The 25,395-nt window shown below is 33.1% G+C and overlaps 1 protein-coding gene across 1 annotated transcript in view; it reads left to right on the top strand.

Moving 5' to 3' along the window:
• The window catches only part of FAM169A (family with sequence similarity 169 member A), a 50,334-nt gene that overhangs the window by 12,443 nt on the left and 12,496 nt on the right, over positions 1 to 25,395 (top strand). Inside the window, exons 2-9 of the mRNA XM_006913144.3 lie at positions 1,633 to 1,767; positions 2,816 to 2,915; positions 3,266 to 3,351; positions 5,414 to 5,585; positions 18,884 to 19,063; positions 21,849 to 21,977; positions 22,502 to 22,611; positions 25,320 to 25,359. Coding sequence (XP_006913206.2) covers positions 1,633 to 1,767; positions 2,816 to 2,915; positions 3,266 to 3,351; positions 5,414 to 5,585; positions 18,884 to 19,063; positions 21,849 to 21,977; positions 22,502 to 22,611; positions 25,320 to 25,359 — 952 coding nt within the window. The remainder of the gene's footprint in view (positions 1 to 1,632; positions 1,768 to 2,815; positions 2,916 to 3,265; positions 3,352 to 5,413; positions 5,586 to 18,883; positions 19,064 to 21,848; positions 21,978 to 22,501; positions 22,612 to 25,319; positions 25,360 to 25,395) is intronic.

Genomic DNA, 25,395 nt, shown 5'->3' with positions numbered 1-25,395 from the left:
GTAGCCCAAATGTCCATTAACAATGGAATGGGTAAATAAACTGTATTTGTATATGATAGAATACCATATAGCAGTAAAAAGGAACAAATTACTGATAGATGCAACAACACGTTTCTCACAAAAATAATGTTGGCTGAAGAGTTGACACAATAGAGAGCATACTGTATGATGTCAGATATAAGAAGTTCAAAAATGGGCAAAATTAATGTCTCCTTTAAAGATATTGTAATACCAGTGAAACAATACTAGCTATTAAAAAGTTTTCCTTTTGCTCACTGATTGAGGTAGCTCCTTACATGTTTCAGTTTCCATAAGCATTACAATATATTTCTATATCTTGTTCCATTGGTCTGTTTATTCATATGCCTATATTACATTGTTTTAATAATAGAAGTTTTGTAACATGTTTTAACATCTGACAGGGCTTATACCTTTCTCCAATCATTGCTCTGCCTTTTCAGGATTTTTCTAGCTATTCTTGCTTATTTATTCTTTCAACTTAACTATATAACTTGTCTTTCTTCAGGAAATAAAATGCTGAAGTTGTTTTCATTAGGATTACATTAAATCGATAAATTATTTTAGGAAGTACTGCTACCTTTATGATGTCAAATCTTTTCCAAGAACATGGTTTGTCTTTTCCGTTCACTTTGCTTCTTTCAGGAATGTTTCTAGTATTTATATAGGTTTTGTGTTTATTGTTGTTAAATTTAAGCCTAATTTAATTTTTGTTGTTAAATTTAAGCCTGTTTTAATTTTTGCTGTTATAAATGGAGTCTTTCTATTTTTACTTCATTTTTTCCATTCATTTCCATTCAGATTTCTTATTGGTTATTGTATATCTGAGGTCTTGATTTCTGCATGTAATTGTATATCCTGCTATTTCACTACATTTTTTTTTTTATTGTTTGGAATAGTTTTTACAGTGATTCTTTTGAGTTTTTCAATTAAATATATTATTTGCAATACCCACACCCATCCCCAATTGTTACGCCTCTAATTGCTTTCTCTAGTCTAATCGCATTGGCAAGTACCTACATAATATTATACAAGAGTGGAATCCTTATTTTTCCTGACATTAGCGAGAAAGTCTTTAGTGTTTCCCTATTAAGATGCTGGCATTTTTTTAACAGCCTTATTTATGAGAGATCTAATTTACAAACTATGGAATTTACCCATTGCAAAACTGTACAATTCAAAGATCTTTCTTTCTTAGTTAGTTTACAGGGTGGAGTAATCATCACAATTCAGTTGTAGAACATTTCTGTCATTCCAAAAACTTCTCTTCTGTCCTTTTACAGTGACTTTTATGTTGACAGATATATGAGGATATATTTATGTGTGTTTACGTGCAGGTCTGTATATCCTATACTTGTATATTTATATCATTTAAGGGATTACCATTCATTCTAATATTATTCTTGTTTTTAATTCAAGTAATAATCTATAAAAGTTTTCTTTTTGACGTACATTGTCAAATTGGCAGGCTCAAGTTGTAGTCTGCCTTGGCATAGTGAAAAATAAGTCTCCTTACAATAAAATACTGCCATATTATAGTAAAAAGTTTTTTCTGTGAGTAAAGGAAGATAGCATTTAATTTTCTGAAACATTTTGTCCCATGTTGTTTGTTAGAGGATGGCATTCCCTGTGGATATGTTGGATAATTGCAGTCACGAGGAGTTGGAAAATTCTGCTGAAGATTATATGTCAGATCTAAGGTGCGGGGACCCTGAAAATCCTGAGTATTTGTCTCTTCTCAATGTTACGGTAAGCTGTTCTGCAGTAATTTTTATCACTCTTTTCAGTTGAGTTTATACATGAAATCAATATCTTTTCTTTTTTATCATTTAAAAGTGTTAACTAATCATTTTTGAGATTTTTATCAGAAGACTAAAATGGATAAATATCGGTTAGTACGGTAGCATGATGCAGTTTTAAAAAGAAACTAGGGGTTATTGCTTAATATTTATGTTGTACCTTTAAAATTATATGTAAGTTTTCCGGTTTTGCTAAGACTGGTTACCATATTTGAGCTAACTCAATTAAATTTTCTTTAGATTTGGAATTTGTGATTTTAGAAATTTTTAAAATTTAGCAACACACCGAATAACACATTTTTGTGTCACAAATCTTCCCTCTTCTAAAATATTGAAATCAGCATTTCTGATTAGTAAGCTGTGATGTATTGTGGTAGATCATTAGACCTGGAATCATTAGAATTCCAAAGTGAACTTGATGGTAGGCAAATTCTCTAACCTTTGTAGACCTCAGATTTTTTTTCTGGAAAATTATGTTGATTTAAAGGATGCTTTTAAGTCTCCTCTAGTACCAATATTTTATAATGCTCTGAACTGTAATACAATCTGTAAATGGGGAATTAGTGTTGGATTAATGAAGGCAGAAAAATTTTAAATCGTATGCATCTCGAAAAAGTAGGAAAAATAAATTTACCTAGCTGGCGTCTTACTAGAAAATGGAATTCCCCCCACCTCAAATAGTCTGAATTACAGATGATAAAGTATAGTTGTTTTTTAATTACTTTATAGACCGTATCATACTTTTGTTTTTATTAAGACTGTGGTTAGAGCACAGTAATATTCATTGAAATAAACTTATTCCCCCCCCAATAAAAGATTCCCACAAAAGGGAATTCTGATTTATATATTTTTTTGAGACTAGAAATATCTTCTATGAAATGAAGTTATGTAATTAGTATTAATATAGGAAAAGTTAATATTTTGGTAGAAGATTAGTGTTTTTGTCTTATGTTTTCTTAACAAACCCTTCACTAATCTTTAATCAATTCTCATTTCAGATTCCTATTAGCCTGTCAAATGTAGGCTTTGTTCCTCTTTATGGTGGAGATCAGACCCAGAAAATTCTTGCTCTTTTTGCACCTGAGGACTCACTCACAGGTTTCCTTTTTGCTTAATCTTTATAAATTGAGGACTTTTTATCCAGATAATTAGAAATATATTAAAAGGTAGCTACATGAAGAAATTTAAAGAAAAATTTGTTTGGAACTGTAAATTTAGGAAAATGTAATTCTCAGTTGCTTATAATTAAATGTTTAATGAACAAAATAAAAACAGGTACGAATGGGGCCACATTGTATTATAAAGTATGGGTATATTTAAAGGTATCTGTATAAAAGTTACCAAGTAGTAATATTATATACTTTAAGACTTAAACATTAATAAACGTTATCAAATAGTAATATTGCATTCTTTAAGACAAACATTAATAATCATTTATTCTATTTTAGCTGTGGCACTTTACCTTGCTGATCAATGGTGGGCTATTGATGATATTGTGAAAACATCTGTCCCTTCTAGAGAGGGGCTTAAGCAGGTAATGAAATCCTGTAATTTTAAAAGTCCTTCCTATGAGGCCATTTCATAATATGTTTCCCATAAACAGTGACAGTTATTGAGCTCGTCTCCATTTTTGTATAACCAGATTATATTAAACCCTAGAGTTTCATTGTTATGATGAAACTGACATTCAGATTGGCCTTTCTCAGTTTTTTTTTTTTTTTTTTGGCTCTAAAAGTACATGAGAATTGAGTGAGGAAGAATGAATGCCAGTGGGTTAGTTAGTTGAGCTGTAATTACCCATATCAACTTCAGCTTTTCTGATTTTCTTATTGGGTAGAGGAAAAGCTAGTTTTCTCTATGTGTTGTTTCTTAGGTTCTCTGTCTCTGGGAGAGACTTACCAGGAAACTTGCCTACCATAGGGCCATTTTGGGTGGTCTATTTGGTGTTCTAAATAGTGGAGTCAAAGGGAAGTCCTAAATAGCATACTGCACAACTTCTGTCTTTTTTTTCTGTTCTGGTAACTGTTTAATCAGTTACTTAGAGGAAGACATAGATGGCTTATCAGTGCATGCCACAGTGGTGAATGGGAGAACCAGTCGGTGAAAGGCAGAATTAAGCAAAAAGGAAGGATCTAACACAATGAAAATAAATAGAGATAAACATAAAGTAGAACCCAAAAAATTCAAAAAATTAACTGCAGCATTTATACCATGAAGACCAGACTGAAACAGTAGTATGTATGGAAAAGACCTTAGTTAATTAGAAGCAAATCAAGGTAAGCAAAAAAGCCAATAAAAAACCATTAAGTTTATGCAGAAAATCCCCATTATCTTAGTAATATCTTCAGTGTTTACATCTGCAATATCTGCATGCCCATGTGAAGACAGACAATCGGGATCTGGAGTATTTCAATGGAAAGTACTGGAATGGCAAGAGTACCCCAAATTACATTAAATTAGTCTTTTCCCTCAGTTTTTCCCCATGTTTAGCATTGGTATGAAATTTAGGGGAATAGCATAGCTGTCTTCAAATATTTGTAGGCTGTATGACTCCAGAAGATCAAAGTATAGTCTTTAGGAAAATAGATTTTAGCTCAGTATGAGGAACAATTTTATTCTGGTCAGAAATGTTCAAGGGAGGAATGGGTTGCCTTGTAAACTAGCAAGCTTTGTCATCTCACATGTTGTTTCATACTAGAGATGTTTTGGGGAGTAGTGTTTGTATGGTTAATGCTTTTTCTCTCCACTCACCTAATTAAGGAGACTTGGCAGAAAATAGACTATGGATAGAACTCTCGTTTTTTAGCAGTGAAGGATGTCTATAGGAAAATCCTCATTGTTTAATGTCAGAAAGTTGGTAAGGGGGTCCCCGTGACCATGTAGCCCTGCATGGAAGAAGTGAGGCTCCATCCTGTGATTGTCCTAAGTATGTTTTCAGTAGACCTCCCTGGTGCCACTATCAATACTCATCTGGTCTAGGAGAAGGATGTGTGTGTGTGAGAGAGGTTTAGGAAGGTAGGTATTTCTTATAGTTAGACTACAAAAACACAACTGTTAAATGAATATTTTACCTGGAAAAGGTGAGACAGATTTCTTTCCCAGGAGCATAATTGGCTTTGCTCATCAAATGGGGCAATTGTTCTCAAAGTCTTCAAAGGATAACATGAAGCTTTCCCCGCTTTTTCCTTTTTTCAATATGGAGGCTGAAAAGGGTGGGAAAGTGTTGAAGCACTAGAGGTGATGGGGGCAGCGATTAGAGTGGGTGAGACCCTTGATATGGGCAGCTGGGAGCAGAAAGAAAACAACTGAGTGCTAAAGAGATGCTGGGGATTAGTGCACTGGAAATCTATTTTGCTTGTTTTAGAATTTTGCTGAGAAACATTTCATGCATAATACGTGTCTATAGAAATGGATTGTTATTGGCATGAATGATTAGCTTTATCACTGTGATAATAAAATGTTTTATGAATCATCTTGAATGTATTCATAGTGCTTTGAATGCCTGTGTGAGGTATGAAGCAAGGAGCAAGGTAAATAGCATCTCTGAATTGATGTATATTATAACTGTTGTGCCTGGTGTTTGACTCTCTTTGTAGGTGAGAACTCTTGGGGAGAGAGTGGTTCTGTATGTTCTGAATCGAATTATTTATAGAAAACAGGAAATGGAGAGAAATGAGATCCCATTCCTGTGTCATAGCAGTACTGATTATGCTAAGATTCTGTGGAAGAAAGGAGAGGCCATTGGGTTTTATTCAGTTAAGCCTACAGGTGAGTCTTTAAAAGTTATTCAAACTTTGTATTATGGAAACCTTTTTAGACCCCAACTATATCAATATCCCTTTTAAATGACTCTCTAGAGTACAAATTGAGATGATTTTACTTAATATTTTTTGGGAGTACTGTGATCCCATCATTCAATAAAAGTGAGGATTATTAGTAAAGTCTTTTGAAAAAAAAACAAAATAAAAATAAATATTTAACAGAGAGGAAGATTTCTCCACATATATGGGGAGAGAGCCTCAGATTTACTCCTCTTGTTCCCCTCCCACATCCTTCCCTTTATTAAAAGTTGTTATTTACTTTGATTCTGCTGCTGTCACTATCACGGGCTCCTTTTAAAACTCTTGTCTACCTGTGGACCAAATGCGTAACCCTTTTCTGCTTATTGCAGCTGATTTAGCCTGACATATTAAAGCCAGCTTTGTTAATTACCATGAAAACCAAAATACTTTGAGAATCCACATAGCTTCGAAATTATGAATCTTCTATAGCAGGAGTCCCCAACCCCTGGGCTGCGGACCGGTGTTGGTCTGTGGCCTATTAGGAACCGGACCCCACAGCAGCAGGTGAGCAACGGGCAAGAGAACAAAACTTCATCTATGTTTGTAGCCACTCCTCAGCGCTAGCATCACCGCCTCAGCTCCACCGCAGATCATTAGGCATTAAGCTCTCATAGGAGTACCAGTCCCTGGTGCCAAAAAGGTTGGGGACCGCTGTCTAAAGTTTGGATTTATGATCCTAAGATCCAACTGTACCTTACTGAAAGACAAGTGCAGTTTCATCTTGCTTTACCTCTTTTTCTATTCATTTGCTCTCTAGAGCTGTTAGAGCCAGAAAACTCTAAACCTGCTTACTCCATATATGTAAATAATCAAATAACCAATTTGGCCTTGTTCTGTACCTTGGCCAAAAGACCTTTCACAGAGAACACATGATTTTTCTGTCTTTTTCACATTTTACATCTTTCAAACTTAGTTCTTATTGTCAGATCCAGTCTAAAGAGCATACTAGATTCACTGCTATTTTGAAGAACAGTTGGAACTGCTATTTTTAAGTAATCGGTATACATTTATGATGAGAATTGTGCATATAGTAAATAGTCAATAAAAGGGAGGTCATCTTAAGAATAAAAAACTGATCTATAGTTTAAAATGGTTTTGCTGTTTAGTAAATACTTTGGTTCTTTCATATGCTATTTTATTCTTGTATAAATTTGAAATAGAATCTGTAATTTATGTAACTCCAGAAGGATATCATTTTGTGATTTTAAAGTTTTAGTAAGTTTGAAATTGGGATATGATTTAATTACTTGATGCTTAATTATTTACAAGCTAATTCCTATGAGAATTGGAGGCTTTTTGCTTCTCACACTGGCTCCAGGGGAGTTTCCTATCTGAAACCAGCTCATGGACATTTGGAGCACATAGTAGTTTATACTTTTTTATTTAGAGCTTTTTTTAGATGAAAGACACACAGCGAAAGGGTAAAGCATTTTCCTTTTAGTATTTGTAATCAGTATTTGATTCCAGGAGTGTGTTCTTTTTAGTTTTATATGCTTTGGGGGCTCCCCCTCTCCTCTGAGTCCTGGCCTCTCTTTTTGCTTGTTCTGGTGGTTGACTCAATTTTATATTCTCATGCTTCCAAGTGTTGCTTTTCTGCCACTTTTAGCACCTTTGATATTTGTCTGCTAATTGCCTTATATCTTTACTATTAAGTTCCTGCTTTAAGCTCTGGCTGTCATCTACCAATGACAGTGGAATTAGGTGTGCTTATACTAGCCTTTGAATCAGTAACCATTTAATTTAGTCTGAAAGTATTTTTTTCTGTAAAGGAAATACCCAGCCATTTTTAGTATTGTCCAAAAAAATACTAAAACACTTGTGATATAATATATACATATCAGGAAATATACATATCAGGGGGGAAAAAAAGTACCAGCAAAGAGATAAAAATCTCTTTATTAAACATATTTCTAGTTGAATGAAAGCCTTATGCAATTACTTATTATTTATGATTTTTAAATTAAATAACGAATCAGCATGTAGGGATAATAGTTGGGATATAAAAATAGCCTTGATGTAGAACAGGAGGTGTTGTTTATGAGGTTAAATCCTATTACAGTATAATCAAATTCAAGAAACTGTGCAAATTCTTTATTGCCTGAAGTAAGAGATCACTGTGAGGGACTTACTGTTTTTTTTTGGCGGGGGATAGATGTCAGATTATTAAAAACAGTTTTTTTATAATACATTATTATGTGATATATGGCATATAACTCTAAGGGAGGTCACAGACTGAGTCACATCACTATAACAAAAGATTTCCTGGTCCCGTCTATAGTTATTGAGCACTTATATCTATAAAAATAAAAAAACAAATAGGATTAATGCTGAACCCTGTCTCATTCTGGTAGTAATAGTCATTCATGGATTCATAAACCAGTAAACAAAAGGTAAGCTTCATATATTTCATTAAGAGATACATTTTCAGTAAAATTTTATTTTTTGCTTAATAATTTTCCAAATGTATAATATACTTTGATTCATCATGTATTAATATTAATAACAATGGTAATTTAAAACTTTTGGATTGATATTTAGAACTTTATGGTCACAAGAAATTTAAAAATTTTATATTTATATATGGATATGTTTTTATAGAGAATAATGATTGTATAATCAGTAAATATCCAAGTAAAGAGATATATTACATAGGATAATATTCTGTAGAATAAATATAATAGAAATAGAAGTTCAAGGAGAAAATAGAACAATGTATTTTGGAGATGTTAAAGTATGGTTAGTTTAATAGTAAAGGAAAGTTTGTTCAGTGGATGATGGCAGTTATCAAATTGATAATAGTTTGTAGTGCCTATTTGTTACATTTAAAAGAGAGATGTAATAGTTTTTTTCTTTAAGTCAGTATTGTTCATTAACTGCAAAGGGAAAAATAGCTAATTTATATAGAGAATCCTGGTAGACATGTTAACTTATAAATCATGGTTAACATCACCAGGAGTAAGACATATCAGCATCATGGACACCTGATCTGTGATCTGCTGAGAAGGGCATAACATCATATCTGTGATACTTTTGCCCAAAATGCATAATCTCAGTTTTATCATGAGAAAACATTGAACAAAGCCAAATTGAAGGTTATTTTACAATATAACTGATCAGTAATCTCCACGAGTGTCAAGATCATGAATGACAGAGAAAGATGGAGGAATTATCAAAGACCAGAGTTTAAGGAGACATAAACCAAGTGCACTATGAAATCCTGGATTGGATTCTGAAACAGAAAAAGGACATTAGTGGAAAAACTGCCAAGTTTGGATAAGGTCTGTAGTTTAGTTAATAGTATTTTATCAGTGTTGATTTCCTGGATTTGATAATAGTACTTGGGCTTTGTAAGATGTTAACATTAGGAGAATATCGGTGAAAGGTATATGGGGACTCTGTATATTTTTGCAACTTTTTTGTGCGTCTCAAATTATTTTTTAAATAAACAGTTTTTTAAAAGTTAATATTGATAAGATGCTAGAAATTATATCCTTTGTAATTACTGAAACCTAAGATGCAAATTTTAGATGTTACCAAAGATGGGTGAATCCATGATATTTCAAAAATTTTTAATGGTTACATGAGTTTCCTTTGAGGTATTTGACTTGGCCAAGAAAAGAAAATTCTAAAAATATAAGTGTTTCCCCTGGGAAAAATTTCAGCTAGATCATCCTGCTGTGAAGCTCATTGTTAGCAATCAGCACCGTGCACATAGAGCTTCTAATCGGCTTTTCAATGTCTCATTCCTAACTGTAAACAGTTAGGGAAAGCCACTGATATGAAAGATGGAGATCAAAACAAAAAAGAATAAAAATATTTTTTAGAAGAGACAGACAATACAAAACCAAAATAAAGCAAAACTCAATATTTTTGGAGGTAAGAGTAGTCGTTACATTCATGAAATGAGAACAAGATATATTAAAAGAATGTCCATAGTATTCTTGGAAATTAAAAATTTAATATAAGGAAAATAAAGTTGAGGAAATTGATCGGAAAGGAGAACAACAACAACAAAAAACCTTAAATGATGGAAAATAGGAAAGAAAAGATAAAATTAGAGGAGCAATCCGAGTAATAGATATTTCAGAAGGAGAGAACAAAAACTGGAGGGGGAGAAATCACCAATAAAATAATTCAAGAAAATTCCTCGGAACTATAGAATGTGCATTTCTAGTTTAAAAGGGCCCATTAAACATCCATCACAATGAATTTAAGTAGACCCACACTGAGATAGATTATTGTGAAGTTTCAGAACATGTGGGATAAACTTTGGAAGCCTCCATCAAGTGAGAATTTATACGAAGGATCAAGAATCTTGAATGATTAGATTTCTCAACAGCAGCACTGATCAGAATACTAGAAGTGGAACAGTGCCTTTTAGATAATGAAGGAAAATGATTTCCTGTATAATTCTATGCCCAAATTATCAATGAAGTATGAGGAAAATTTTATATGGTTAATTAAAAAAAGTTTACTTCCCATGCATCCTTTTTTAGGAAGCTAGTGGAGTTTATGCTCTACTAAAATAAGGATGTAAATCAGGAAAGAAAGATATCTGATTAGGAAACTAAGGAGAGAAAGTAGTTCTCAAAATCATAGCTGTGTAATAGTTCTGGAGCAGCTCTGTCCAGATTGGTAGCCACTAGATTGTGGCAAGTCAGAAAGCTCTGGGACATTGATTCAAGAATATGGAATACCTAATGTGTTTAAACCAAAATGAGGTTTACACAGTTATGGGAGACTTTGAGGGATAAGTTAGAATTTAATAATAAATAATTAGTAATAAACCATTAATAAGGCAATCAAAAAGCAGTGCAGGAAAAGAAAAACAATCATACTACATGGCTCAGTTGTCGAAAGAATATATTTACACTCATAATGTAAATAATGAAAATTGATCTAACCAAAATTACAAATTACTATTTTGGGTTAATTAGGTGGGGCATGTGTTTATGGTAGAGTTGGTATTGGAGTATGTGGATGTAGTAAAAGCTAAATTGTCATTTTCCATACTGGAAAGTCAGTTGATTATGCCTAAAATGGAAAAATCAAGAAGTAATAAGTTATTTAGAGATGTGGAAATAATTACCGAAAATATCAGTTAAACAATTTCAAAGCACTGGTTTCTGGGGAGTGGAAAGTGTGTGTGTGTGCGTTTGGATCAGGGAGGCAGTCACACAACTGCTTTTTCCCAGCAAGTCCTACAGAGTTGTTGTACTTTAAACAATGTACATGTATAACTGATGAAAAACAAAAACTGAACATTTAAAAAAATGGAACTATTTCCAGAGTCGTCTTAATATCTACCACAAAACTAACTGAACTTTATAAATCTTCACATCTATAATGATCAGATCCACCTCTTAAATGGGCTATTCTAACTAGAAAATTACTAATAAAAAGTCATACGGTTATGAAAAACAAAATGAAACAAGAAACCCACTTGTTAATTTAGTGGAGGTTGTATAAATGTATTTCCCTATGTTAAGAAATATAAAAGATGTAAATTTATATAAATCAGATATCATATTTTAGTGTAAACAAGCTGAGAGAAAAAGACAAAATTGATAACACTATTATTAGCTGCTACGATGGAAATGCCCATTATTATTTGGCTTCAACTGTGAACCACCATGATCCAGTTTGAAGACCTATATTTTGAGAATACATAATCAGAACCATATGGAGGGAGCACAATCTAATCAACAACTACAGTAAGTCAGTTTGTTGCTTCATTATTTGAAGGGATTTATGATCAGTACTAGGGGACATATTTTTGGTTTTTGTAATCTCCATTTAAAATAATTTATCATGGAAGCATTTTTCCCCGTCTTTTCATTTGCTAGTCAGCTTTTCTTGTGACTTTCAGACTTTTACTGAGCGCTATATCTGTGATTTTCGCTCCTTTTTTGGACAGATCACTCACTTCCTGTTCACTAAAATTCAGATTTCTGGCCCTAAGATTATTTTAAGGAATAACAAAACTGTGATATAAAATGATAAGAATGGCTAGTGTAGCTAAAGTTACAACATAGCAGAAGTTCGTGTTGGAGAAGGATCGAGGTTATTAGGGCCTTGAGTCTGTCTAGGTATAATCCTTTCTTTTAAGGAAATGAGCAAAGGCATGGGAGTGTCCCACAATGTGGCTACCTGAAATGTGTCCTTGGGAAATGAAATGGCTACTTTGTTTTCAGGTGAAGTTCTAGCCATCTAAAAAACACGCTTTCTGATAAGAGTTCTGTTTATTGGGGAGCTAGGGCTGACTCCCTATTTAGTGGAGACACAAAGATGGCTAGTCATTGGTTCAGGCCTTAAAGCACCAAAAATCTAGTAGATGAGACAGAAAACTGTAGTCAGTCAACAACTAATTGTAATTCAGTTTGATAAACACTGTATTTGAGATCAACAATAGCAGTCATTGAAGAGTGGAGCAGTTAATTTTACCTGGAGGAAGATGGCATTAAGGAAGTAATATTTTTCTGCCAATACCATGCCGTTTTGATTATAGCTGCTTTGTAGTATAATTTGAAGTTGGGAAGAGTGATGCCTCCAGCCTTGTTCATTTTTCTCAGAATGGTTTTGCCAATTCGAGGTCTTGTGTGCTTCCATACAAATCTGATGATTTTTCGTTCTATTTATTTAAAAAATGCTGGTGGGATTTTGATGGGGATTACATTAAATCTGTATAACGCTTTAGATAATAAGTTCATTTTAACTATGTTGATTCTTCCAATCCAAGAACACGGAATCTTTCCATTTCTTTGTATCTTCTTTGATTTCTTTTAATAGGGTCTTATAGTTTTCATCATATAGGTCCTTCACATGTTTTGTTAAATTTATTCCTAGGTATTTTATTTTTGTTGCAATTGGTGGTGGAATTATTTTTTCTACTTCTTTTTCTGACAGTACCTTATTAAAGTATAAGAACAGTATGGATTTTTGAACATTGATTTTGTATCCAGAAATCTTACTGTATTTTGCTTATTGTTTATAGTAGTGTTCTTGTGGAGTCTTTAGGGTTTTCTTTATAGAAAATCATGTCATCTGCAAATAGAGACAGACAACTTCATTTCTTATTTTGATGCCTTTTATATCTTTCTCTTGCCTTATTGCACTTTCTTATTTTACCATATGGCCAAATCAGTTTCTGTTACACTTTACCTTACTGACTAAAAACAAGTTTATTTAAAACTCCATCCACAAATTATGGGTCAGTTCATTAATGATATGTCATGAACAATACATTCATGGCTTTATAATTATTAATATAAAGTCAAGTTTATTTTAGAATAAAAAATACTGATTTTTAAAAATTCATGTTTAAAAACAATTTATTTTTAATTAAAATTAGCCATTTTATTTTGAAAATTAGCAAGATTTATAAAAATCAACTAGTTATGTAAATGGAATTTTAATGATACATAAGAGTCAAAAGCAATTTTATTTTTAGGCTATAAAAAGATTTAACATGTGAAAAATACTGGTTTTACCCTCCAGTCTCAGGGGGAAAAATTAACCATGGACTCTGATAACAGATGTCATTCAGCACTGTATTTATCTTATATTTTTATGTACACCACAAAGAAAATATTTTCGAATAAAACTTAGGAACTAAACTCAAGGACCTTGGACTTAAAGAGGATTTTATAAATTTGACCTCAAAGGCAAGGGAAGTAAGAGCAAAAATAAATGAATGGGACTACATCAAACGAAAAAGCTTCTGCTCAGCAAAAGGAACTGTCAACAAGGTAAAGAGACAACCATCTAAATGGGAAAATATATTTGCAAGCAATGCCTTTGATAAGAGCCTAATATTCAAAATATACAAAGAACTCATACGACTGTAAAACAACAGAAAAACAAATGATCCAATTACAAAATAGGCAGAGGACCTGAACAGACCCTTCTCCCAAAAAGACATACAGATGGCCAACAAACATGAAAACATGCTCAGCATTGCTAGCTATTAGTGAAGTGCAAATTAAAATCACAATGAGATACCATCTCATACCTGTTAGAATAGCTGTTATCAACAAGACAACTAATAACAAGTGTTGGAGAGGATGTGGAGAAAAAGGAACCCTCATACACTGCTGGTGGGACTGCAAATTGGTACTGCCACTATGGAGAACAGTATGGAGGGTCCTCAAAAAACTAATAATTGATCTACCATATGATCCAGCAATCCTTGTACTGGGTATTTATCCTCAAAGACTTGAAAACCCACACCCATAAACATATTTGCACACCGATGTTCACAGCAGCATTATTCACAGTGGCCAGGACATGGACGCAACCTAAGTGTCCTACAATAGCTGATTGGCTAAAGAAGCTGTGGTACATATATACAATGGAATATTACTCAGTCGTAAGAAGAGATGAAATACTGCCATTTGTGACAACGTTAGATGGACCTTGAGATAATCATGCTAAGTGAAATAAGCCAGACAGAAAAAGTTGAAAACCATGTGATATCACTTATATGTGGGCTATAAACCTAAAAGCAACAAACAGGACGACCAAGGAGAGACTCAGGGACATGGACAACAGTAGTGGTTACCAGAGAGGAGGGGGGAGGTATACAGGGTAAAAGGGTCAAATATGTGAAAGATATCTATCTATGAGAGGTGAACACACAATGCAATGTCTATATATGCCTTACTGTTGAATTGTATGCCTGAAACTTACTGGATTTTGTTAACCAATGTCCATCATAATAAAATTTTTTTTTAAAAGTGATATTTAAAAATGGCTTTGAAGTGTAAGTAGGGACAGAAGAGGGGAAGGGAAAGACCATCCTTAGTAAACATGTGAATGAAATATAAATGTATGAAAAAAGTCACAGTGTCAGGAAAGTTCAAGGTGTATTTGAGAAACTACCATGAATAAGCTGGTGGGAGAGGGGATTGTGGAGTGGAGAGGGGAAGATGGAAGTCCCCTTGTGAAGGGTCTTAAATGCCATACTAAAGTTTGAGATTTTATCTTGGCATGGAGGATCTATCATAATAGAGAATGAAACAGATTTGAGGGAGATTTTTGTGTGATGACACCATTGTCTGTGTATCAGAAGTGAATGGAAGTAACCAGTGATGAGTCATAAGGGTTTTGGTTTGAGTGCTTAGGTAGGAAGCTGTTAACTAAGGCTGGGAATGCTGAAGTGAATCTGGTAATACTTGAGTTTGGTTTGACATGTAAAGTTAGATATTCCTATGGGACATATAAGTAGGGATAGTACATAGTTAGAAATGTAAGGTGGACTACATAGAGGAGGTTTGGATAATTATGTGGGCCATAGAAGTCAGTAATTTTATGTGGATGAGTTCAGTCAAAACTATTTATTGTATAAAGTGAGTGGGTGTGTTTGTAAATATTGGCCTGAGGATATGTTACTGAAAACAGCCTGAGATAACCAAATAATCCCTTTTGCAGTCTGCTTGCAAAAGGTATTATCTGCTGAGGTGTGATCATTGATTTTCTAAAAGTTAAAAAGAAGGTGTTAATCTCCTGGGAGATAAAAAGAAAGGGAGAGTTAGCTGTGGGTGCTGGCAGTCCACTAAATATTTGTACTTCTTTATTCTGGTCATTGGCCAGCAGCTTCCCAGAGAGAGATTGTATTTTCTAGTCACTTGTACAACTGGGTGGGGCTGTCTGACTAGATCTCCCTCAGGTAATGAAAGAAATGATATGTATGACATTGGGTCAGATTGAGTGAGATGCATTCCTTTTCCCCATCTGTCTTCTGAATGCAGAGATTCTGAGGACCTTGTGGGTGGGGAAACTGTAAGATTGAAGGCACCTGAGTTCCTGTGGTAATCCTTGCATTTGCATATCAATTTTAGGATCACATTGTCAATTTCTGCAAAAATCCAGCTGGGATTTTGAATCTAGGTCCATTTGGGGCGTATTGACATCTTAATATTAAGTCTTCTGATCCATGAACATGAATGTCATTTCCATTTATTTAGGTGTTCATTCATTTCTTTTAATAATGTTTATAGTTTCCACTATACAGGTTTTGCACTTCTTTTGTTAAATTTATTCCTAAGAATTTTATTATTTGTTAGTGCTATTGTAAATGGAATTGTTTTCTTTATTTCATTTTCAGATTGATCATTGCTGGTGTATAGTAACATAATTGATTTTTGTCTATTGATCTTGTATCCTGCATCCTTGCTGAACTTCTTTATCAATTTTAATAATATTTTTAATGGATTCCTTAAGGTTTTCTATATGTAAGATCATGTAATCTGCAAATATAGTTTTACTTCTTTCTTTCTAATCTAGTGCCTTCTATTTTCTTGCCTAATTGCCCTGGCTAGAACTTCCAGTACAGTGTTGAATAGAAGTGGTGAGAGTGAACATTTTTCTCTTGTTCCTGGTATTAGAGGGAAACATCCAGTCTTTCACCATTATGTGTGATGTTCGCTGTGCATTTTCCTTAGACCCCTTTATCAGGTTGAGGATGTTGGGTATTTTTATCATGAAAGATGTTGGATTTTCTCATATGCTTTTTCTCCATCTATTGAGATAATCATGTGGGTTTTGTTACATTTACATTTGCATGAGCTCTTCCATTCTTGATCCTGGAGTAAATCTCATGCATTACAGAAATAAAAGGTTAGTGACTGTCAGCATTTGGATAAATGAGAGAAGCCTTGGGAGTTAGTGAGATTACCCAGAGAGAGTACATAGAAAGAAAAGGTGGCCCAAGATGGAACTTTGAGGAATATAATATTCAGTTGCCATGTGCAGTGCTAAATATAGTTTAATGAAAACTTCACCTGAGATAGCAGGCAGTTCTGGTTGTGCTACACCAGGTAATTGTGCTAGATTGTCTGCAGCTGTCATGTGTCTGAAGCATCTCTGGTAACATGGGAAGTTTTTCTGCCCTTTATTTGTTTGCCTTTGTGTAAGAGTAGAACCCTTATACAAAGTATAAGTATTCAAGGTGTAGGCAAAGAAAGAGAATCAGCATGGTTTTTTTGAAATGAACATGTAAATTGTGCGTAAATGGTACAAAAATTTTAAACTTTGTGAACATTACTAGTTCCATAAATTGAGCATTTTAACACTAGAGAATTTTCCTTTTCTCTGCTAGAAGGAATGTTTGTACAAAAACAGAAAAAAAATCAATCTGCGGGAAATTTCCTTGATATAATTAGTAGTGTTTTGTAAAGAGCCTGAAACATGCACCATAGTCAACAACCATAGGTCCTCAGACTCTATTGAGTACCAGAAGTAGACATTGCTTTCTCTTTTCATTTTTGTTTTGTCCTCTGTACTGCTACTACTGTCTCTTTTAATTCCATAATCACTATTAGCTGTAGCTGTGAGAAGACCCTGATTTCAAAGCATTTAAAACTGATATGGCCACAGTAGCTTCTTGGTGAGACTATCCTTTAGATTCATACAAGAAATTTATTTATTTCAGCTTTATTGAGTATAATTGACAATTAAAAGTTGTATATATTTAAGGTATATAAGTTAATAATTTGATATACATGGTGAAGTAGTCACCAGAATCAAGCCAATTAACATATTTGTTGCCTCACGTATGTATACAATACGATATTGTTAGTCACTATATAAGATAGTTTGATTCTTAGAAATATTCTAACTAAATGTCAGCAATTAAGCCCTAAGTATATATAGCGATATGTGTTAACCTGTTCTAAATTTAAATTAGTTGATAGTCTTGGAGACTGTTGAAAAATGTTACTGAAATTTTCCAATTTAATCATAAATAATTCAAACTATTTGGTTGAACTAAAAAACGTTTTGTTATAGCGACCCAATCAAATGATATGTCAATTTGTGAGATGTTCGTTACCTGAAATTTTGTTTCTTCCTCGAACTACATTATTAGAATTTTCTGAAATCATTTATAATCTTGAGAATAATAGATTATGTGAGGCACAAAGGGTATAATGTTGACTGATAACAATTATGAATTAATACTAAAATTAATAGAAAGTGTGATGCCCCACTGTGTTGCCCTCAACTTATAAACTGCCTTAAGACATTATAGAACCTAACATATATATTTGGAGGATCAGAACCCCAGTTAAGGTTCTTAAAAGTCAAATCAGTACAGCTGTGTAATAGAGAGAGACATATTTAGATACTGCTTCAAATTATTTCTCCCGTTTAACCTTAAACATACAGAATATTTCGAAAAGTGTATTCACAACAAAAAGATTGCTGAGTTAGCCATTTCTAAGACAGATATTTCCAATTAATCCTAATCCATAGTCCTTAAAAATTTGGAGAACTAATTCACTTTCTTGCTACTTGTTAAGTAGATAAAAATGAGGGAAAAAGTAAAGGGAAAAGATGAATATTCAGGTGCTAAGGTTGGAATTATTTTGTGTATTATGAACTATATAAAATCATCAAATACTCTTAATTTGAAAATTTAATAATTAGTTTTAAAGTTGTGCAAGTCTGTTGACAGTGATGCATATTCAAATATATAGTTCATGAAACTAATAGTTATTTGTCCCATATTAGATGATGATGTTGGCAAACATGAAGTACATAGTTCTTCCCATTATCTCATATATACATTATAATGTGTAATAGCTTCTAGAAAGCATTTTATATTATTATTATTATGTATAAATTTATACATTTCTTTACTATTCTTCTTAAGGTAGTAAATGTTGACAGAAGAAATGTCCCAACCTGTAGAGAATTTTTATGAGTTTATTTGAGTCAAACTGATGACAGTGTATCTCAACAGACTGAGAAAAATGCTTCCCAGAATGATAGTTTGCAGTTTCTTTTATGCATTCGAAATTAAGGAAGATGACATGCAGGAGGAGGAAGCTAAGTGAGGATTGGAATACAGGGTAGTTAATAAGATCATATTCTCTCTTGAGGGTGGTTATGTTTCTGAGGGGTCTGAAAAAGAGGCATTTCAAAGGTGTGTTACCATACATGCACATAAACAGACAGGGCTTGCTTAAAGCAAAGACAGACCATTTATGAAAGAAGTTACATGCGTAAGGCGTGACTACCCACCGTGACCTACCCAGTTAAGAATTTACAGTCTGATCACCCTGTGAGGTTACTTTCAGTAAGTTTTATTCTAGCACGTCTTTTTCATCTACATAAAAAACTAACCATTTTTAGAAAGACTGGTGACTCATGTTTTTTAAATGTATATACATATATGGTTTTTTAATGTGAAAAATTGTTGGCTTTCTGTTCTTATGCTTGCAGGAAGCATATGTGCCTCATTTCTTACCCAGAGCTACCAACTGCCAGTTCTTGACACAATGTTTATAAGGAAAAAATATCGAGGCAAAGATTTTGGGCTTCTTATGCTGGAGGACTTTGTCGATTCCTTTACAGAAGATGCACTAGGCTTGCGGTATCCACTGTCCTCTCTCATGTACACAGGTAAACAGATTAAGTTAATTTTAAACTTATCTCAGAGTCATGATTTGTGTCTGCAGAATATTGTAAATTCGCATATATCAATATTAAATAAATTTGGATTTTTTGACACCCTAGGACTTAATTTTACAAATGCATCTTTATCATATATTTGACTTTTTTGAGGGTGTGGTAGCTTTTTAAAAAAATTGAAATATAATTTTACATGTCATGAAATTCACCCTCTTAAAGTATACAGTACAGTGGTTTTTAGTATATTCACAGCTGTGGAACCATAACCACTAATTCTGGAACATTCTCATCATCCCCAAAAGAAACTTTGCACCAGTTAGCAGTCATTCTCTATTTCCCCATTCCTCCATCCCCTAGCAACCACTGATCTATTTTCTGTCTCTTTAGATTTACCTATTCTGGGCATTTCATATAAATGGAATCAGATGATTGTATTCTAAGCCCGTTGTGTCTAGTTTCTTGCATTTTGTATAAATGTTTTCGAGATTCATCTATGTTGTAGCATGAATCAGTGCTTCATTGCTTTTTATGGCTAAATAATATTCCACTGTATGGATATGCTGCATTTTATTTATCCATCAGTTGATGGACTTGTGAGTTGTTTCTACATTTTATCTCTTATGAATAATGCTGCTATGAACATTTCTGTAGTTTTCTTTTTGGACGTTTCTCTTGTGTATGTACCTAGATATGTTGGGTCATATAGTGACTCTATGTTTAACCTTTTGAGGAACTGCCTAGGTGTTTTCCAAAGCAACTGCTCCATTTTACATTCTCATAAATAATGTGTGAGGGTTACAATTCTCCACATCCTTGCCAACACTTGTTATTATCTACCTTTTTTTATTATAGTCATCCTAGTGTGTGTGAAGTGGCATCTCTACTTTTGATTTGCAGTTGATGAACATCTTTTCATGTGTTTATTGTCCATTTGTATGTTGACTTTGCATAAATGTCTATTTAGATCATGTGACCATTTTTTTCTTTGGGTTATTTGTGGTAGCTTTTTAAATTAAAAAAAATTGAGATATACAAAAAGGTATAAAAAATAAATACTCATGTACCACCAGCATTTACCATCCATGAGAAATGGATCATTGCCAACACAGTTGTACTTCTACTCAATTTGCTTACTTTCTTCTCTGATATAAGTACTGTCCTCAGTTTGGCATTTATTTTCTTCATGCATTTCTTAGGCTTTTAATACATATGTGTATATTCTCCAACAATATGTCATATTGTTTTAAATATTTTAAAACTATATAAATGATAGGCACTGTATAAATTCTGCAGTTTGCTTTCTTATGTTTACGAGATTCATTAATGTGGATCTATATATAGCTTTATTTTTCATTTTCAATGCTGTTAAATATTACATTGTATGGCTATACCATGTAATGTTTTAAAAACTATTAGTGGATTTATATTTGCATATATGTAAAGTTCATACAACTGCTTTTTAATGAAGTAAGATTTAATCCTGGAAAGTAATTTATTTGAAAACCTTTATAAATTTTAATTTATCACTGATTTTAATCTAACATCAAATGTTTATTTCCACTGAAAAATATTTTGCTCTATTTCCTTTCTCTTTTTAATACTGAAAATCTGGAAAATAAGAACCAAGTGTTTTATGCCCATCTTGAATCATAGTTTCTCTCAAGACCCATGTATGAGAATGGAATGAACCCTGTATACCCTTGGATAATCTGAAAATAGATTTCCCCCTTAAAGTCTTAATTATTGCTTTACTAAATTGGGAGAGGAATGCAAACACATCCACTGCAGGAAGAATCTCTTTATATTTACTCTTTTCTAGGATTCTAATGATAGATTGAAAAGCAAATGAATTGCAGATGCATGTCAGCTAATCTCTGTCTTTGCATAGTCTTGAACTCTTTACTTTTAGTTTAGACAAGAGATTCCCTGACAGCGATTTATTGATGTCATTTGTATAATTTTGTGAATAAGACTCTTTGAAATGTGAAAATAAAGGAATATATTGAGAATAGAAATTTTTAGACTATGTGGCTTCTCTATCATTTTCTGTTTCTTTCTCTTCCTGCCTCTCCTGTACAGTGGTTATTATAGTTGAAGGACTTGGATTTTCATTAGATTTTTCTCTTTTAAGTTAGTTAATAGTTCTTTGATATTGCTATAAGTCTAATAGCTCTTGGATGCTCTTCACTTGTTTTCATGAATATTTTTTAACATTTTAGGAAAGAGTATAGTGTTTTAAATTTCAGGCTTTAAAAAAAATAGAGATAATTTGTTCATTCCACAATGAACAAATGAGTGCCAAATATTATTGGGCTTGGTCTCAGACTAGAGTAGACAATAAGTTAACTATGAGAAATTGATTTACATAATGCTATAACATGTATAGCTAGAGACATGGAATACATAACATTTTTTGTGAATCTTTTATCTATTTGGAGTTTATCTTGATATATACTATATGAGGCACATATGCAAATATGTTTTACTGGACAGGTATCTGATTGCCGCAGTATCATTTATTGAATAATTTATCTTTTTGGTACTGATTGGCATTTGTATCTATACCAGGGGTCAGAAAACAATGGCTCACTGGCCTGTTGACTCTTTTGGTAAACAAAAGACTGCTATATACTTTTCTTTTTTCAAGTTGCCTTGGTGTTTTTGGTATCAAAGTTATGTAAGCCTATTAAGTGAGTTGGGCAGCTTTCCATCTTTTCTTCTTTTCTAAAATAATTGATATTTGGGATTTCTAGAAAATTCTAAATGTATTTTTCAGCTTGCAAGCAATACTTTGAAAAGTATCCAGGAGACCATGAACTCCTTTGGGAAGTTGAAGGTGTTGGACACTGGTGTCAGCGAGTACCAGTCACCAGAGCATTACAGAGAGAAACACTTAAAATTACAGGTACGACTGTTTTCAGTTTGAACACATGTCCAGCTTAAAAATAGCCGTACCTGATGATGGTTGTGCTTTACAGAGTAGTGGTGTACTGTAATGTAATGTGATTTCTCTAGTAACCACTCTATTTTCTGAAGCTTGATTCTTTGTTATATGTTAATATATGAGTCACAAAGAATAGCCCAGCAGAATATAATAGTCCAGTAGGAATTGTTGGGTAAAAAAATAAACACAGATTACTGAGACAGCATAGAATAGGCATCAGGGGATCAAAGGTAGTCCCCAGTCTCATGCATTTCATTCATCTCTCTTCAAAGTCACAAAATACAGATAACCATTTAAAGAGACTCTATAATTGCAAGGTTTCATTATAGTATATTGGTGAAAGGGATATCCTACACCTAGTTAGATTTTTAGTATCCTTCTGTACAGGCTGCTATTCAAGGCTTTTGTGAAAATCAGAACAAACAATGTTACAATTAAAACCAAAATGATTGGGTTACAATTCTTAAAATTTTTCTACACAACAGTTTCTCCAAATGAACCTAGAAGATCTTTGTCTGGAGAATATGGTCTTGCATCTGTTCCAAGTTATGAAGCAGGAACTGAAGACAATCAATCTAGTGAGATACAGCTAACTGTAGGTACACTGTATGTTTATTGTAGGAAATAATTTTTCTGTTTTTTAAAATGGATTAGGTTAATTTTTTAAATGTTATAGTTTATTCAACAAAGTTATGTAATTTCTACTATATTAGTTTTCTTGACATCTTCTGTTAATTGGTTACTAAGGAATTATTTTTCTTTGAAAAATAATTTGGAATACACATAAAATAATATATAAGAAAATAAAAATCTGTAATCCCACTATTCCAGGTATAGCAACTGTTTACTGTATATGTACTTAATCTATATTATAAAACATATATCTTCATATGTTTTGTTTTTATTCTTATATGCTGCTTCTAATTGCTTTTCTCCATTAATGTAATATTTAAAAATTTTTCCATGGCATTACTGTTTTAAAACATACTTGTTAAATAGCAGCACACTATTTTATGTAGATACCATCATTCATTTCTTTAACATATTGTACTTAAGTTTTTTACATTTATAAGTGGTCCAGCAATGAACACATTTATAGATGCATCTTCGTGTATATGTAATTATTTCCTTGCACAGATAAATTTCTAGAAGTGGAATTAGTAGTAGACCAAAGGTTATGAAGTTACTGTGGAAAGTTTGAGGCTACATTTCAATAAATGTGTGCTAGGTCTTTGTAGAATGAAATGCACTTTGCAAATACTAGGTAACCTGAAAATAGAAGGAAAGGCCCTATTACTGAACCCCAGAGGACTTATTAGGTACTTTTTTATAACTTACTTGATCCTAATTAAAATATGGGTTCGTCGATAGTATTCTAGAAGTCTATTTATGCAGTGTTTTGTTGTAATGGCACTTATTACAGTCACATTTGTTTTGTACATGGGTCTCTGTGTATATGTTTAGTGAGCATTGAATATGTCTTATGTAAATGCATGTGCGTTTCAGAGACAAGTGCTTTGGGGAATTAATTGTGCCTCTTATTTCCTGTCTTAATTAGCATGAGTGTTTACTATACGAGTAAATGTTTAAATGTTTTTAAGGATAATACAAATAATATAATAACTATATATAAGGAATTAAGAGTTTTTGTTTTGATTTTTTCTACATTTAGAACTTCATACTTCAGAATAAGTCCCAATTCTATTATGCTACAGTTCCAATTCCTTAAATATACTCAGATTCATTTAGCGTTGGTCAGGTATCATAAAAGCAGGGAAAGTAGAAAGTCTGCTCTTCCCATACATGTGACAGCAATGATTTACTTTAATATTAAGCCAAGTAGTTTTAAATGTGTCATTTTAGTGAGAATATATTAAAATTGCACCATTTCATAGATTGGCAGCATAAATTAGATTTTATTTCATTTTAGAAATTGATATTCTTCATATTACTTTAATATTTTAAAAGTTCAAGGCTTCTCGAACACAGGATATTTATCTTATCATCCATCACAGTTGCTCCTTTGTTTGTGTCCTGTAAACAGACCTTGAAGTATATTTGCCCACCATATTGTAGAGTTTTGATAAGTGTGTCACTGGATAGCAGTTCATATAATCAAGTAGGTACTGTGGCAAGTGCTGGGCATACAGATTATGGATCTGTTAGGCATGGAAGCAGTAGATGGTCCATTATTGGAAACAGATGAGTAAACAAATATTCTACAGAATAATATTGCTGTAATAGAGCATAGAGTAAGTGATTACAGGTACTTAAAAAAGTGTAACTAACTCTACCCAAGGATTGGAATTGGTGAAGTAGTAGCTAAGCTGAGCTGATTTTTAAAGGGGTGCATATCCTTTGCAATGCCCAAGTATTGCTAGGGCATCCCAAAAGATAGCATGTATAAAAACACGGAGGTATGAAAGAAAATGGCATGTTTGATATGTAAGAGTATTTCAGATTGAAGGGTTTGAGAGTTTAATTTTAGGCAGTGATAAATCTTTAATTTTTTAAAGTACTGACACAGTTTGCAATTTGGAAGCATCAGCGTCATCAGGGTGGAGAGGATTATGGAGTATGTGATTAGAATACGAGATACCAGTGAGGAGGCTATTAGAACAGTTCATATTAAAGATGATAAAGGCTTGAACTAAAGCATTGGTAATACACAGGAGGGGGCAGTTTTGAGAGATTCTTCAAAGTCGAAATGACAGGCTTTGTAGTTGATTGAGTGAGGTTATGGGGTAAGTCATTACTGCCTCACAGGTTTCTAGTTAGAATGACTGTCTGAATTATTACCATTAATCACTATAGGGAATAATATTTGGAAAATATAAGAGTTTAGTTTGGGATAGGTTGGATGTGAAATTGGATGGAGCATTCACACTGGGGAGATATTTCGTTGGAAATAGAGCTTTGGAAATCAGGAAAGAAGTTGGAGAGATTAAATTGTATATTTGGATTCATCACCAGGATGTTGAAGTGAAGATAGTAGATAAAATTACACAGTTCAAGCATGTGGACTGAAAAGAGAAGTTAGCTGGGACAGATTCCTAAGAAACTACACTTTTTACCACTATAACATTTTAGATGGCTTTATACATTCTTGGGCTCATAATAAACTGAGGCTGTAATATAGCCTATTTATTCTTAGGTAAGTTTTCTTAATTGATGGATTGTGAGTACAAAAAGTGCTGTTTGAGAAACATTTTAAAAGATTTTCTTTGACACTGAATGAAGCAGATTCATAGGGAGAGAAAAATGATCTGAAACTTGATTTTAATCTGTATCTCTTTCTTTTAGATCGATTCTTTAAAAGATGCCTTTGCAAGCACTTCTGAAGGTAAGAATTCAGCTGATCTATCCGTAAGTGTTTGAG

Source organism: Pteropus alecto, unplaced genomic scaffold (genome assembly GCF_000325575.1).
Source record: "Pteropus alecto unplaced genomic scaffold, ASM32557v1 scaffold20, whole genome shotgun sequence".
Lineage (NCBI taxonomy): Eukaryota > Metazoa > Chordata > Mammalia > Chiroptera > Pteropodidae > Pteropus > Pteropus alecto.
The sequence above is the reverse complement of the archived record's forward strand: the minus strand, read 5'-3'. Positions and strand labels throughout refer to the sequence as shown.